This window comes from Mobula birostris, chromosome 16 (assembly GCF_030028105.1).
Source record: "Mobula birostris isolate sMobBir1 chromosome 16, sMobBir1.hap1, whole genome shotgun sequence".
In the NCBI taxonomy this organism is placed as follows: Eukaryota; Metazoa; Chordata; class Chondrichthyes; order Myliobatiformes; family Myliobatidae; genus Mobula; species Mobula birostris.
In genome coordinates this window covers 8557226-8574576 of record NC_092385.1, presented here as the reverse complement: position 1 = coordinate 8574576, position 17351 = coordinate 8557226, and the positions used below count along the sequence as shown (strand labels likewise).

Here is a 17351-nt window from a genome sequence, read left to right as displayed (position 1 = left end):
TCAGCCTTTGCTATCAAAGTCAAAGTCAAGTTTATCATCACATGTTCTCCCTGTGATTGCGAGGGTTTTCTCCAGATACTTCTGTTTCTCCCCACAGCCTAAAGATCATGTGGGTTGGCAGATCCACTGTAAATTGCCAATGGAATATAAAGGTGGTGGGGTGGAGGTACGTCTCTACCGAAGGAGGTGTAAGGCACCCCTTCCCTCTACTAACCTGCAGGTCACTCTTGGGCAAAGTACCTGTTTAGCTGCCAAGCAGGGTCACATGAAGCTATGGGATCAGGCGGTGGATTGTCCTATGAGTAGCAGGTGCATGTTACAAGTCCTGGTTATGCAACCTCTGACACCAGGCAGATAATCTCTGAAGAGTACTGATAATGGCTGGGGTCTTGTAAAGACACTGCCCAGAAGAAGGCAATGACAAACCACTTCTGTAGAAAAGTTTTCGCAAGAACAATCATGGTCATGGAAAGACCATGATCGCTAATGTCATTCGACACGGCTCATAATGATTGTGATGATATAAAGATGAGGGGATTTGGTTGGAATTTTGGGAACTGGGGTCAGGGAATTGATTTGCTCTGTGAAATGAAAACCTTACTTGTAGATTCATCACAGGTATATATTGTCAGACAAGTCACTTCAACAAGAAAAACATAAATTAAACATTAGTTATACCAGTTTTTACAAGAAAGAGAAACTTCTAGAGATGTACTGATTGTATCGTGGTCTGGCACAGAAATTCCGATTCACAGGAACTGCAAAGAGTGACGGACTCAGCCCAATACGTCACCGATATACCCCTCCCAACCTATAGGGGGCACTGCCTCAGGAAGGGAGTATCTACCATCCCCGCCATGCCATCTTTTCACAGCTACTTTCAGAAACCTGAAATCCCACACCTCCAGATTCTAGAACAGCCACTTCTTTCCATTCATTTGGTTCTTGAATCAAACTCAACCAAGATCCATACCACTAAGCTGACATGTTCTTCATCATCAAGAACATTTTCACAGACAATGTGACTGTGTTTCCAGGAGGCTTTCATTATTTTAGTTATGATATAGGAGTCCCTTCGGCCCATTGGGTCTATACTGATCCATTCTCTGACATTCTCCCAACATTCCAACCAATTCACCCAGTGTCTTCCCCTCACCAATGCATTGGTGGCAATTTACAGTGGCCAATTTATCTACCAGTCCCAATGAAAGGTCTCGACCCAAAATGTTGACTGTTTATCCCTGACCTGCTGAGTTTGTCTGGCATTTTGTGTGTCTGTTGCTCTTTAAATCAAATCTTTCTTTCTATACTAGAGCAAAAGGATTAGAAGCAAGAGTTAGCCATCTGAAAGTCTGCTTCACCACTTGTCAAGATTACAACTGATCTTTGGCCTCAGTGCCATTTTCTTACGATCCCTGCAAATGTTAATCAGCTTCCTTGTTTGTAAAAGTCTATTTTCTCTTTACAAGAACCCCTCACGGAAGAAGTGACCAATCTTCAAGTGGAAGAAGCACAAAGTACTTGGATCCGGGTCAGCTGGGTCGGTTTCTCCGGAGCGACAGCGTACAGGGTCACATGGCAGCGATCAGATGGTACGTGTTCCTCTTGGTTGGTTGCCTGGACCTGCAGGATTTGAGGATAAGGTGTGTGAAGGTCAAAGGTTCCAGCTGGTGAAACAGCTTCACTGAATTGCATGGGACCCACAACATTGTCAGTTGGCCCGGCTGGTCAATGGTTTACAGATGTTGCACTTTGAAGACCTTATATAAATGCAAGTTATTGTTGTTGATACTGACTCATCCTCCTCTTGCTCAGGTGTCAAGGACAGTCAACTCCTCAGGAGTGGCACTACCTCATATGTTATCAAAGGCTTGGAGCCGGACCACACTTATGCAATCGAGGTTTCACCATTAATAGGATCCAGAGAAGGGAATGCAGTGATGGTGACGACAAATACTAGTAAGTAGTCACCTACCAGAACATTGTTGATAATGTTGATGCCAGGCTTAAGAAAACAGGGCAGGAGAAGCCCTGTGACCTCCTAGGCTTGATGTCTTTCACTAAGGCCTACACATACCTGTGGAGTGAGATCTGAACCCATCACCTTCAGCAGCAAGAGCGCTCACCAATGAACCATTGCAAATTGCCAGCTTCTCTCAGACAAAGAGCGAATTTAGAAATATTGGGAAAGATCCCACCACTGTCTGTAAGGAGTTTGTACATTCTTCCCGTGACTGTGTAGTTTCCACTGGGTGCTCTGGTTTCCTCCCACAGTCCAAATATGTATCGGTTGGTAGGTTAATTGGTCATTATAAATTTTCCTGTGATTAGGCTAGGATTAAATCAGGGGTTGCTGGGCGAGGTGGCTCGAAAGGCCGGAAGGGCCTATTCCCTGCTGTAGTTCGATAAATAAATAATTAAATAAAATGTTTGGTCTTTGAAAAGGGTACAGAAGAGCTTTACCAGGATGCTGCCTAGACTAGAGAAAATCATTTTGGTTTGTTATTATCAAATTATGGATGAAAGACAAATGGAGGGTTATGTGGGAGGGAAGGATTAGATTGATCTTAGAGTAGGTTAAAAGGTCGGCATAACATCTTGGACGGAGGGCCTGTACCGTGCTGTAATGATCTATATACTCAAGCACCCTGAGAAATATGTTCATGCAGATCAAATCCTTCTCAGCTTCCAGGTGAATTTGGACATTTTGATGTTTATGACTAACATATTTCTGTGTATTTTAATTACAAGATTCCGTTGTGGGAGATGTGACCAACTTGCGTGTGACTGAGGTTCAAAAGAACTCACTCCTGATCTCGTGGGCTACTGTGGGCAGGGCCTCGGCGTACAAAATCACTTGGAAGAGCGCTGACGGTGGGTTTAATGTTTCACTGATGTTGTAGAGTATGTATCAGGTGGTCACTGACTCCCCCTCATCATTGTGGTTATCCAGTGCTGGAGCTTTCGTTCTGAATGATGTACTGTGAGACGTTTAGTATTTACTAAGACTAATAACCTAGCGGAAAAGACTTCAGATGCTGAAAATCTGATGGGATTGCTTTGTGAGCTAGCATTAGCTTGACGGGCTGAGTGGTCACCATCTGCGTCATAAGAAAAACAAAATATGCATACAAGTACAATTCTGCGCTTTACATATGAGGAGCGTTTGCTGTCTCCTGCCTGTATTCCATGGAGTTTAGAAAGATGAGGAGGGAATTTCATTGAAATCTACGAAGCACTGAAAGGCCTGGGCAGTGTGGAAATGGAGAAGATATTTCCAACAGTAGGAGAGTCCAGGATTCAAGGGCACAGCCTCAGAATGAAGGGTTGACTCGATAGAACAGATATGAGGAGGAATTTCTTCAGCCAGAGGGGTGGTGAATCTGTGGAATTCATGGCCATGGAGGCCATCTTTGGGTGCTTTGAACCATGGATTGATCGTGACAAATAAAGCTCATCTCCAGCTTCTTAGGTAGTAGAGGAGTTGAGAGTTGTAGGGAGAACGTGGGAGAAGGAGGTTGAAAACAACTAGTAGGGGAGGTAAGGGTTGTAGAGAGAATGTAAGTATGTACCTTCCCGGGTGTTGTGTGGGTTTCCTCCAGGTGCTCTGGTTCCCTCCCATAGTTCAAAGACTTACCAGTGAGTAGGTTAATTGGTCATTGAAAATTGTCCCATGATTAGGCTAGGATTAAATCAATGAGTCGTTGGGCATTGTAGCTCGTTGCCAGCGGAACTGTAGATATCGGTTCAATTTACGAGAAGCTGGGATAAGAGGGGTTTGGAGGCTATGGTCTGGGTAAAAGATAGAAGACCAGGTTGGCATGGACTAGATGAGCGAAAGGGCCTGTTCCTGTGCTGTAGCACCCTATGACTCTAAATCCCTAAATTACAAACTCCATTTCCTCCTGTGAACTTGTTTCCCAGTGCAAATATCCCTGTTATCTGTCTGAAAAATGTTGCCAATTTTCATTGGACTAATACCTTAAACAAACAGTAAAACGATGATTAAATATTTGTTCAGATGCTGTTGTGTGTAATGAAATGACTGCTGATATTTTGAGGAGAGTTAAATAATATTAATTACATTAACTGAATCAAGCTTCCATTTGTTTCTGGAACAGAATTAAGATGAACTGTGCAAGACATTAAGGTTATGTTTACCCACTTACTATCTGTTACACTACTAGTGTTTAGGGCAGCAATGAAGGTCCTCCATCTCTGTCTGTCCTTGGCCACACTGATGTAGAAGGATTCCTCATTGCTGTTTCCCTAACAGTTTTGTTTGAGCAGGATTGTTAGCCCTGAGCTGAACTCCCGAACCTGGAGGACCAGTGGACCACTCTTAAGACTGATTTATACTTCTGCGTTAACTCGACGCGTTGGTGTGTCTGCGTCGCTCTGCAATTCGCGCATGTCACGCTTGTGCACACACCTGCCTGTGCAAGGCTTCATGGTCATGGTAGTCTTTCTGGGGTAAACAAGTTTAAAGCGAGCGTCTTTTTTCGTAAAAGTGAAATGTGTTCTCCATAATTTCGGAGGTCTGTAAAGCTTTATGGAAAGCATTGCAGCTAGAGTTCCTTCCCTGCCCTTCAGTCGCCCAATGGGACAAAATTGCACATAGGATGAAGTGCGATGCTACCAAGCGGACCAATCACAGCTGTTGCATTCTGTGTTGCCGTGACGCGTAGTTACATTTTGGGAGAGGTACGTATCTACGGCGTAGGGATCCACGTCGGCTCTGCGTAGGGTTTGCGGCGACGCAGTGCTTACGGCGTCGAGTTGACGCAGAAGTATAAATCAGGCTTTAGTTTGGCCTCTACCCTTTGCTCTACTTGGCATGGGTGACCCTACCAAAAGCCAAAGCATAAAGCCCTGACTCCAGCCAACAAAGCTCTCTGGGTCATTGAGGCACACAAGCCTCCTAACCACGACAAGGTTGTTGTCCTCTTGGAGGAAGGTTATGTATAATTTATGTTTATGCTTGTCTGTCATGTTTGTAATGTACTGCGCTGCTGCAAAAAGTAAATTCTCGTGGAACTTATATCCTAGGCTCTATGCCCATGTCAGTCAACCTTAACTTAAGCTTAAAGAAAATTGACAACAGGTCCTAATTCTCTGGGATCATCAGGATACCTGAGTCATATGACTCACGTGGAGGATTTGTTGATTTGGGTTTGCCAGGGTTGGGTAGAAGCAGTCAGGTGCAATACGATGGGCCAAAGGGCCTGTTCGATGTTCTCGGTGTGAGGTCAGGCAACCTAGCCCATTTAATAGAAGGAGGAACTCAGCAGGACAGACAGCATCAATGGAGTGAAATGAATGGTTGATACTTCGGGCTGAGACTCTTCATCGGGACTAGAAAGGGAGGAGAACAAGTCAAAGTAAGGAGGTGAGAGCAGTGGAAGGAGTACGAGCTGATAGATGAGACCTGGTGAAGGGCAAGGTTGGTGGCGGAGGGAGGATGAAGTAAGAAGCTGGCGGGTGGTAGGTGAAAGCATTGAAGGGCTGAAGAAGAAGGAACCTGATAGGAGAAGAAAGAAGACCATGGAAGAAAGGAAAGGAGGAGGGGCCTCAGGGGTAGGTGATAGGTGAGGAGAAGAGAAGGGGTGAGAGAGGAACCAGAATCGAGAATGGAAAATGAAAGAAGGGGGGGATTACCAGAAATTGATCTTCATGCCGTCAGGTTGGAGGCAACCTAGAGTATGAGGTGATTCTCCCCTAACCTGAGGTTTCCCTTGTAATGGCAGTAGCAGAGGTCATGATCCAACATTTCAGAATGAGAATAGAAGGTCGAATTGAAATGGGCAGCCACCAGGAAATCCCACCTAACGACACACACAAAATGCTGGAGGAACTCAGCAGGCCAGCCTGCTTCTAGGAAAGGAGTACGGTTGACGTTTCAGGCTGAAACCCTTCATCAGGACACCTATTGCGGCGGATGGAACAAAGGTTCTCAGTGAAGCTGTCCCCTACGACGGGCCTCACTGATGTAGAGGAGGCCTCTCCGAGAACACCAGATACTGTAGATGGCCCCAGCAGGCTTGCAGACTGAACTGTCACCTCACCTGGAAGGATTCTTTGGGGCCCTGAATGGTTGTGAGGGAGGAGGTATAGGACAGGTGTAGCACGAGTCCTACTTGCAGGTTTGCAGTGACAGGAGAGATGTTATGTTCCAGTGTAGTATGGTTCTGCTCTGCTTACAGCCTCTGTCCCAGGTCTTTGATCAAAGATAAACTTTATTCACCATATACATTGACAGATATTACGAAATTGCTGTGGTATGCAACTAAAAGCAACAACTTTCAACGATTATAAAGAATCAGAATCGGAATCGGGTTTATTATCACCGGCAGGTGACGTGAAATTTGTTAACTTAGCAGCAGCAGTTCAATGCAATACATAATCTAGCAGAGTGAGAGAAAAAAAATGTAATAAAACAATAAAATAATAAATAAACAAATAAATCAATGATGTATATTGAATAGATTATTAAAAAATGTGCAAAAACAGAAATATTGTATATTAAAAAAGTAAGGTAGTGTCCAAAGCTTCAAAGTCTATTTAGGAATCGGATGGCAGAGGGGAAGAAGCTATTATTAAGTATAGGTATGGAATAAAATATGCATAAATACAGAAATCCAAACCTGCCTCTCGGTTTTTTTGCACTACCTTACTTCCCATTTTTCTATCTTCTGTTTGAAATTTATAGTTTAAATTTTTAATATTTACTAATTTTAACTATTTTTAATATCTATAATATTTAATGTTTGTAATCCAGGGAGTGTGAAGCGCAGAATCAAATATCGCTGTGATGATTGTACGTTCTAGTACCAATTGTTTGGCGACAATAAAGTATAAAGTATTTAGACCATAAGACTATAAGACATGGGAGCAGACTTAGGCCATTGGCCCATTGAGTCTGCTCTGTCATTCAATCATGGCTGATCCTTTTTTCCTCCTCCTCAACCCCATTCCTCGGCCTTCTCCCCATAACCTTTGATGCCATGTTCAATCAAGAGCCTATCAATCTCTGCCTTAAATGCACCCAACGACCTGACTTCCACAGCTGTCTGTGGTAACAAATTCCACAAATTCACCACCCTCTGGCAAAGAAAATTTCTCCGCACCTTTGTTTTAAATGGATGCCCCTCTATCCTGAGGCTGTGCCCTGCTGTCCTAGACTCCCCCACCATGGGAAACATCCTTTCCACAATGTAAATAGCATTATAAAAAGTTGTTTAAAATGTCTACAGTGCAGTGATGTGGCTAATAAAGAGGGCTGGGGGTTGCCTAACTAGAATGGTTGATCAGATAAACTGTCTGGGGAAAGAAACTTTTAAAACGGTGTGAAGTTTTTTATTTTAAATGCCCTATAGCGCTCTCCAGAAGGGATCTTCTGGAAAAGGTATGGATCATGTCCTCAATTATTGTTGCCTATCTGTCCTTTTGTCCTGGACATGTACACGTAATGGTGGACCGCAGCTAATGACCTTCTGTGCTGACCTGACAGTTGGCTGTATTTTTGTATACTGTCAGAGGATCCTGCATGACCAAGCGAAGCCTCTCACGTTATGTTGCATTTAGGAGAGGTTACATTGCTAAGGGCACCCACTTCAATGATGTTGGTATTTATGGTCCAATTTTCACCCTCCATTTCAGCCATCGAGGAGAGCAATGTGGTGAGCGGCGACACCAAGTCATTCGAGATCAGGAATTTGAAACCAGCGACTGCTTATGCTGTTCAAGTCACGCCCGTAATGGGGGGCAGGGAAGGAAACCCGGTCACTATCATGGCACGGACTGGTGGGTATTTGTTAACTCTGCAGCAGTTTGGGTTGGCACCTCAGCCCAACTTCACTCACCCCAACCCAGAGCTGATTCCACAACCTATGCACTCACTTTCAAGGACTCTACAACTCACGTTCTCAGTAGTTAGTATTATTATTATTATTATTTTTTGTATTTGCACAGTATGTTATCTATTTGTTGCAATATCTAGTCTAATTTGTCCATGTTTGGCCCAGATCCCTCTAAACCTTTCCTATCCATGTACCTGTCCAAATATCTTTTAAATGTACCTGCCTCAACCACTTTCTTTGGCAGCTCATTCCATATATGAACCACCCTGTTTGTGGAAAAGTTGCTCCTCAGATTCCTATAAAATCTTTCCCTTCTCACCTTTTTTTTTCTGTGCCCTCCAGTCCTGATTCCCCAACACTGGGAAAAGACTGCGCACATTCACCCTATCTATGCCCATCATAATTATCGACATTTCTATAAGATCTCCTATGCTCCAATAAATTAAAAATGGTCTGCTCAATCTCCCTCCACAAAATCAGTCTCTGAAGTCTTGGCACATCCTGGTAAATCTCCTCTGCACTCTTTCCACTTGGTTCAATCTTTCCTACAGCAGGATTGTGATAGTACTGGGTTCCCTGTCCGCAAATCCCTAAACTCAGAAGGAGATTTTAAGCTGTATCTGATGTAGATATCTACGGGTACCCTCACTACAGGGAGGTTATAGTGGCTCCACCTACACTGTAACAGCTAGCTTACCTCACTGTCTAGTCTCTGTGGTGAGGCCTAGCTGCTAATACCCACTAGTTGCATGGTGGGTCCCGCTGTCTTGCAGAGGAGGAGGTAACTCCAACTCACAATGTAGTTTAAACACAACTTATTTTTATTTTTAATGCTACTCATTTAAATTTAAACAAATTGTTCTTAACACACATTTAATTTTCACAGAGAGTGTCTAATTTATAAAAGATTTCTGAATTACGGAAGAAACTACAAAGGATTTCCAAACAGATCTACAATTCTTATGAATTGGAATATACCAATGAGTTGTAGGCAAATGAGTTATCTGTCACAGAAACCAAAGGTTGAGGAATGAATTCAGTTCTTTCTGCAGCACCATCGTCCTGTCATTCTCCTTGCAATTCCTAACAATCTCCTGTTTTTCTGACGTAGAAACATAGAAACATAGAAAACATACAGCACAATACAGGCCCTTTGGCCCGCAAAGCTGTGCCGAACGTGTCCCTACCTTAGAACTACCTAGGCTTTACCCATAGCCCTCTATTTTTCTAAGCTCCATGTAGCCATCCAGGAGCCTGTTAAAAGACCCTATCGTTTCTGCCTCCATCACCGCTGCCGGCAGCCCATTCCATGCACTCACCACTTTCTGCATAAAAAAAACTTACCCCTGACATCTCCTCTGTACCTACTTCCAAGCACCTTAAAACTATGCCCTCTCGTGCTAGCCATTTCAGCCCTGGGGAAAAGCCTCTGACTATCCACATGATCAATGTCTCTCATTATCTTGTACACCTCTATCAGGTCACCTCTCATCCTCCGTTGCTCCAAGGAGAAAAGGCCAAGTTCACTCAACCTATCCTCATAAGGCATGCTCCCCATTCCAGGCAACATCCTTGTAAATCTCCTCTGCATCCTTTCTATGGGTTCCACATCCTTCCTGTAGTGAGGCGACCAGAACTGAGCACAGTACTCCAAGTAGGGTCTGACCAGGGTCCTATATAGCTGCAACATTATCTCTCGGCTCTTAAACTCAATCCCACGATTGATGAAGGCCAATGTACCGTATGCCTTCTTAACCACAGAGTCAACCTGTGTAGCAGCTTTGAGTGTCCTATGGACTCGGACCCCAAGATCCTTCTGATCCTCCACACTGCCAAGAGTCTTACCATTAATGCTATATTCTGCCATCATGTTTACACTTTTTTTACTAGAAGACGTCATCTGCATATAATGTTTTCCAGATACAATTAATGGGACAAAATAATTCGCGCAGATGGTCTTAAAAGCTTCTGGTGACAGAGATTCCAAACATCCACAATTAATGCTATGAAGGCTGACCCTCTGAGACGCTTATTGCTAAAATGCAGCTTTCATCCCAGCTTATAACTACTGTATGTTTGATGTATTTAGTAACATAGCCCTTTTGTCTGCTTTTGGCCAATACAGACAAGACAATTCTTGGTGACTTCACTTTACAAAGCAGACCTCTTAGAAAACAACCACTTGCTGTGACCTCGCAGCCTTATTCTGTAACACTTTAGCAAAGTTGTGCATTCAACTTCAAAACTAATTGCTGCTTCCTATTTAAATTAAGAACTGGAGACTAATTCTTGTTTACAACAAAAAGCTGAGCAAAGAGCATTTGTTAAAGTTTAACTTAGTTACAAACAACTCTGACCCTTTAGAAAGGTCATGATGCTATGCTGGAAAGCTGAGGTTGGCAATAAGCCTTTCAGGTCCTGGAGAGTGAAGGTCCATCACAGGATGAATTAAAACTGGACCCAATGTTCCAAATGTGGTCTCATCAACATCTTGTGGGTGGCACCATACCATAGAAGTTAACACAATGCTATTACAGTGCCAATGATCCAGGTTCAACCTGCCGCTGTCCGTAAGAAGTTTATACATTCTCCCCGTGACCATGTGGGTCTCTTCCAGGTGCCTCAGTTTCCTCCCACATTCCAAAAGGTGTACGGATAATCGTTAGTAGGTTGTGGACATTCCATGTTAGTGCTGGAAGCATGGTGACACTTGCAGGCTGCCCTCAGCACAACCTTGGACTGTGTTAGTCATTGATACAAATGCGCACTTCACTGCATGTTTCAATATTTCACTGTACACGTGACAAACAAAGCTAATTTTTAACCTTTAAAATTTTGTACAATTGCAGTATAACATCACAACTTCAACATTCACTTCCCTGGCTGATGAAGGCCAGGGTGCTAAAAACCTTCATCACCACTCTGTCGAACTGTGTCTCTGCTTTTGATTAACCATAAATACCTGTACTCCTCAATCTCTCTATTCTACAGTGCTACAAGAAAAAGAGAAATGAAGGGGGAACAGAACATTAGTCCTTTGATACTGCCCTGTTTCTCACTAAAATCATTGCTAATCTCGTGTCTCATGTCAACTCTCCTGCTCAACCACCATATCATCAGAATTCCAAAAAAAAATCTCAAAAAGGTAGGAAATAGAAACAGAAAATGCTAGAAACTCCCTTCAAGTCAGCCATCAACTGTGGAAGGAGAAATGGTTAGCCTTCCTCCGCTAACCTGTTTCTCTTTCCACAGATGCTACCTGACCTGCTCAAAGTCTCCAGCATTTTCTGTTTTTATTTCAGATTTACTAGCACACGCGTCTTTGACTTTTCCAAGGGTGCTAGGAAAGCACTTGGACTGCAGTTGAATGTGTGAGGTCACTCTTATGAGTAAGAATGTTCTTGCTAGTAACTGGAAGTGTGCGACCTGCGATTTGTCCGCAGCTGTGTACGATGATGATCCATTCGCTGGAGTCAGTGACGTTCGGGTACTTGAAGCTCGGAGCAACGTCCTCCGTGTGACTTGGGTTGGAGTTCGTGGAGCCACTTCATACAGGATCAGCTGGAGGCGTAGTGAAGGTGAGTCTCACTGGTGGCCATGTCTTCAACGAAGACCTCCAGCTCTGTTTCCTCCCTTATCTCCTCTCTCTGCTTCTCAGAGCTTTCTTAAGCAAATTACTTAACAGAGTAAACAATGTACAGTGGTTAATTTACTAACTCAGCAGCCATATTAGGGGAAGCAGGGTACTATAACTGTTAGTATAACACTATTGTTCTGTATTTCCTTGGCCTTCTGAGGAAGAAGAGGCAGTGGTATGTTCTATTTTGGTCATAGTGTCATAACTCGGATATTTGTTTTAACCCTTGGCTCCTTAAGGTTGTTTCAGTGGGGATAAGCTCCCAATACCTATTAAATGCTCCCAATGGCATGCATCTCAAATAGCCTCTGACAACCATCTCCTGGCCTTCACATGCAGTTTAGCCAATAAGCCTGGTGCAGAGGTGGATTACTGGCGCCTTAAAACCAATCGCTTCGGGCAGATTTGGGAGTAAATCCCCCAAGGGAAAAATCCGGAGCTGGAGTCCCTAAGGCAGTCCAGTGTTGAGTTCAACGCTGACTGGCAACTCCTGTGATGCTGGCTGGTGCCAAACTGTATCGGTGTCTTCCCTTCCTTTGGGTTCATCAGATGTGTGGAGAGTGGGAGCCTGCTACATGGGCAACAGCTTGTCCTCCATATGGTACCGCCCAGGCTCCCGTATCTAGACAGCTAGTACACAACATCCACGGTCGACAGTGCCCAATGGTGGCCTCGCTGTTTTAACCCTTGATCTCATGTTCTCAGTGACAACTGACAACTCATGTTCTCAATGTTTTTGTTTATTTTGTGCACAATTTGTCTTCTTTAAGACCACAGAACATAGCAGAATTAGGCCACTCCACCCTTTGACTCTGCTACACCATTAAATAATGGATGATTTATTATCCGATCAACCCCATTCTCTTGCCTTCTCCCCATAACCTTTGATAAACTTACTAATCAAGTTCCTGTCAACCTGCATTTTAAATATACCCAATCAATATTTGTACATTAGTTGTTTTGCATATTGGTTGTTTGCCTGTCTTTGCCTATGTATAGTATTTTTTATAAATTCTGTTGTATTTCTTTATTTTTCTGTAAATACCTGCAAGAAATAGAATCTCAAGATAGTATTCATATATGTATTTTCATAATAAATTGACTTTTGACTTATTCCCACCAAAACCAAACTCACTCAAAAAGCAATCCTGACATGGGTTCATCATGGCCTGGTATGGAAACAGCAATGCCCAAGAGCAGAAAATCCTACAAAAAGTGGTGAACACAGTCCATTCCATCATAGGAAATGCTCTCCCCACCACTGACCACATTTATAAAGGAGCGTTACAAGGACACGACCCACCCAGCCAACACACTTTTCGTCCCTCTTCCCTCCGGGAGAAGGCTCAGGAGCTTGAAGACTCGTACGGCCAGATTTGGGAACAGCTTCTTTCCAACTGTGATAAGACTGCTGAACAGATCCTGTCCCGGATCTGGGCCGTACCCTCCAAATATCCGGACCTGCCTCTCGGTTTTTTTTTTCACTACCTTACTATCCATTTTTCTATTTTCTTTTTATGATTTATCATTTAAATTTTTAATATTTACTATCAATTTGTACTCCAGGGAGCAGGAAGCGCAGAATCAAATATCGCTGTGATGATTGTACGTTCTAGTATCAATTGTTTGGCGACAATAAAGTATAAAGTATAGAAATGTTACCACAACAAAGCAGCATCTGCATCATAAGATCATAAGACCATAAGGTATAGGAGCAAAATTAGACCATGATCCAATTTTCCTCTCAGTCCAAATCTCTTGCCTTCTCCCTGCATCCTTTCATGCCGCGACCATTCAAGGATCTATCAACCTCTGCCTTAAATATATGTACAGACTTAGACCCCATAGCAGCCCGTGGCAAAGAATTCCACAGATTCACCACTCTCCGGCTAAAAAAAATTCCTCCTCATCTCCATTCTGAAAGTACACCCCTCTATTCTGATGCTGTGTCCTCTGGTCTTAGACTCTCCCACCGTAGGAAACAGCTTCTATGCATCCACTCTTTCATGGCCTTTCACCATTTGATAGGTTTCAATGAGGTTACCCCTCATTCTTCTGAATGAGAAGAGCCATCAAACGCTCTTCATATGACAAGCCTGGAATTATTTTCGTTAGCCTCCTTTGAACCCTCTCCAGTTTCAGCACATTTTTTTTAAGATAACAAACCTGTTCACAGTACTCCAAGTGAGGCCTCACCAGTGCTTTATAAAGTTTCAACATTACATCCTTGCTTTTATATTCTTGTCCTCTTGGAATGAATGCTAACATTGCATTTGCCTTCCTCACCACAGATTCAACCTGCAAATTAACCTTTAGGGAATCATACAAAAGGAGTCCCAAGTCCCTTTGCATCTCCATTTTTCGTATTTTCTCTCCAACTAGAAAATAGTCAACCCTTTAATTTTGTGTCTGAAGTGCATGACCATACATGTCATGACACAATGTTCTGTCTGCCATTTCTTTGCCCATTCTGCTAACCTGTCCAAGTCCTTCAGTAGCCTTTCTACTTCCTCAAAGCTCACTGCCCCTCCACCTATCTTCATATCGTCTGCAGACTTTGCAACAAGACCAACAATTCCACCGTCCAAATCATTGACGCAGGACGTAAAAAGAATCGGTCCCAACACAGACCTCTGTGGAACACCACTAGTCACCAGCAGCCAGCCAGAAAAGACTCCCTTTATTCCCAGTCTTTGCCTCTGCCAGTCAGTCACTACTTTATCCATGCTAGAATCTTTCCTTTAATACCATGGGCTAGTAGCTTGATAAGCAGCCTCACGTGTGGCACCTTGTCAAAGGGCTTCTGAAAATCCATGTACCACAGCATCAACCGATTCTTCTTTGTCTGACCTGCTCATCAAGGACTCCCACCATTCAGGTCATGCCCTCTCTGCACTGCTGCCCTCTGGGGGAAGGTACAGGAGCCTCAGGACCCACATCACAAGGTTCAAGAACAGTTATTACCCTTCAACCATCAGGCTTCTGAACCAGTGTGAATAATTTCACTCACCCTGAACTGATTCCACAACCAATAGACTCAGTTTCAAGGACTCTACAACTCATGTTCTCAGTATTATTTATTTATCTTATATTGTTGTTAATTCTATTTCCTGAGGAGACTGAGGTCCTTTAACATCTGTCGGACAATGCTGAGGATGTTCTACGAGTCTGTGGTGGCCAGTGCTATCATGTTTGCTGTTGTGTGCTGGGGCAGCAGGCTGAGGGTAGCAGACACCAACAGAACCAACAAACTCATTCGTAAGGCCAGTGATGTTGTGGGGATAGAACTGGACTCTCTGACGGTGGTGTCTGAAAAGAGGATGCTGTCTAAGTTGCATGCCATCTTGGACAATGTCTCCCATCCACTACATAATGTACTGGTTGGACACAGGAGTACATTCAGCCAGAGACTCATTCCACCGAGATGCAACACAGAGCATCATAGGAAGTCATTCCTGCCTGTGGCCATCAAACTTTACAACTCCTCCCTTGGAGGGTCAGACACCCTGAGCCAATAGGCTGGTCCTGGACTTATTTCCTGGCATAATTTACATATTACTATTTAATTATTATGGTTTTATTACTATTTAATTATTTATGGTGCAACTGTAACGAAAACCAATTTCCCCCGGGATCAATAAAGTATGACTATGACTATTTTCCAGTTTGTCTTTTTGTGCACATTGATTTTTTTTTAGACTTTATGTGTAGTTTCTCATTGATTCTGTTATATTTCTTTGTGTTACTGTGAATGCCTGCAGGAAAATTGGTGAGGCTCCACAGTAGTGTAGCAGTTAGTGTGACACTATTGCATCTCGGGCAATCAGAGTTCAAAGTTCAATTCCGATGCTATCTGTAAGAAGTTTGTACGTCCTTTCCTTACGTGTGTGGGTTTCCTCCGGGTGCTCTTGTTTCCCTCCACAGTCCAAAGACACACAATAGTAAGTTAATTGGTCATGGTAAATTGTCCTGTGATTGGGCTAGATTTAAATAGGTGAACTGTTGGAACAGTGCAAAGAGTTGGGCAGAAGGGCTTATTTCGTGCTGTATCTCTAAATAATATAAAATAAAGTGAATCTCAGGGCTGTATATCATGATATGTAGATACTTTGATAATACATTTACGTTGAACTTTTGAACTTTGAGCATAGAAATTGCAGGTACAAGTACCAACTAGATCAGGTAAGCCTGAACACATTTTGAAAATAACCAACACCTCTTTTTGATTTCCTCTCCATGTTTTCAGGAGGACCTGAGACCAGCAGAGTCGTACGTGGAGATATAAACACCATTGATATTGTGGATCTTGAAGGCGGAGTTAATTACCTTGTAAAAGTGGTTGCATTGATCGAAAATCGAGAAGGACGCCCTGTGACGATTACGGCAACTACTCGTAAGTCACTCACAGCTCTGATGCTATTCGTCACCCTTTATCACCCATGGAGTCATCCAATTTAGAGTCATAGAGAAGTACAGCATAGAAATAGGCCCTTCAGCCCATCTAGTCTGTGCTGAACAATTTAAACTGCCTACAAACTGCCTGCACCGGGACCATAGCCCTCCAAACCTCTACTATCCATGTACCTATTCAAACGTAGCTTAAATGTTGAAATCAAGTTCTCATGCACCACTTGTGCTGGCAGCTCGGTCCACACTATCTGCACCCTCTGAGTGAAGAGGTTTCCCCTCATTTTCCCCTTAAACTTTTCACCTTTCACCCTTAACCCATGATCTCTGGTTTTAGTCAGTGGAAAAAGACTGTTTTCATTTACTATATTGATATTCCTCATGATTTTGTACACCACTATCAAATCTCCTCTCAATCTTCTGTATTCCAAGGAATAAAGTCCTAACCTATTCAATCTTTCCTTATAACTCAGGTCCTCCAAACCAGGCAACATCCTTGTAAATTTTCACTGTATTCTTCCAATTGTATTTACATCTTCCCTGTAGGCAGGTGACCAAAACTGTACACTGTACTCTAAATTAGGCCTCACCAATGTCTTCAATATAAAACCCCGTATCCTGTACTCAACACTTCGATTTGTGAGACCAATGTGCCAAAAGCTCTATTTACAACCGTATTTAACTGTGATGCCACTTTTAATAAACTATGGACCTGTATTCCCAGATCCCTTTGTCCCACCACAAGCCACCTGTGTATTTATTGTACCTGTGTCTACCCTCCTCTTGCCTGCAGTCCTGTGTCTCCCTTTATGCAGTCGTGCAAATTCCTCACAGAAGCTGCAGTCATAACGGCCTCAGCTGCCGTCTGAGGCAGTGTTCACAGCAGTAAGTCAGTCACTACTTTGGTGAGTAAGGAGGAGCGTATGTGTGAAGATCTGGACAGGATTGTAAGAGGGAGCAGAGAGGTGGGTGCAGATTGTCCCAAGAGTTAGGGTGGCGCAGTTGTGCAGTGGTTAGTACAATGCTTCACCGTACCAGCGATCTGGGTTCAATTCCTGCCGCCGTCTATAAGGGGTTTGTACGTTCTCCCCGTGACCGCGTGAGTTTCCTCCGGGTGCTCCGGTTTCCTCCCACAGTCCAAAAACGTACCAATTGTAGGTTAATTGGTCACATGGGGGTAATGGGTGCTCATTGTGCCGGAAAGGCTTATTACTGCGCTGTATCCCAAAATAAAAATAAATTTCCTGTGTCTCTGACCCGGACCGGCCACTGGACCCTATTCCCAGATTTGTATATGCACAGTTACCATGACTGATCAACATCACTGATCTTTCAGCATCTCTGCAGTCAAGGTTAAAATGTCCTGTTTCCCAAAGGGGACGTTTCCACATTTGCACCCAACCCCTCCGGCACCCTTCCCAACCTCACTCCTCAGTACTGTCTGCATT

At 43.5% G+C, this 17351-nt stretch overlaps 1 protein-coding gene across 1 annotated transcript in view; it reads left to right on the top strand.

Moving 5' to 3' along the window:
- The window catches only part of col7a1l (collagen type VII alpha 1-like), a 363635-nt gene that overhangs the window by 123400 nt on the left and 222884 nt on the right, over nt 1-17351 (top strand). Inside the window, exons 19-24 of the mRNA XM_072281015.1 lie at nt 1470-1592; nt 1816-1959; nt 2752-2874; nt 7660-7803; nt 11303-11437; nt 15743-15889. Of these exons, the coding sequence (XP_072137116.1) occupies nt 1470-1592; nt 1816-1959; nt 2752-2874; nt 7660-7803; nt 11303-11437; nt 15743-15889 (816 nt within the window). The remainder of the gene's footprint in view (nt 1-1469; nt 1593-1815; nt 1960-2751; nt 2875-7659; nt 7804-11302; nt 11438-15742; nt 15890-17351) is intronic.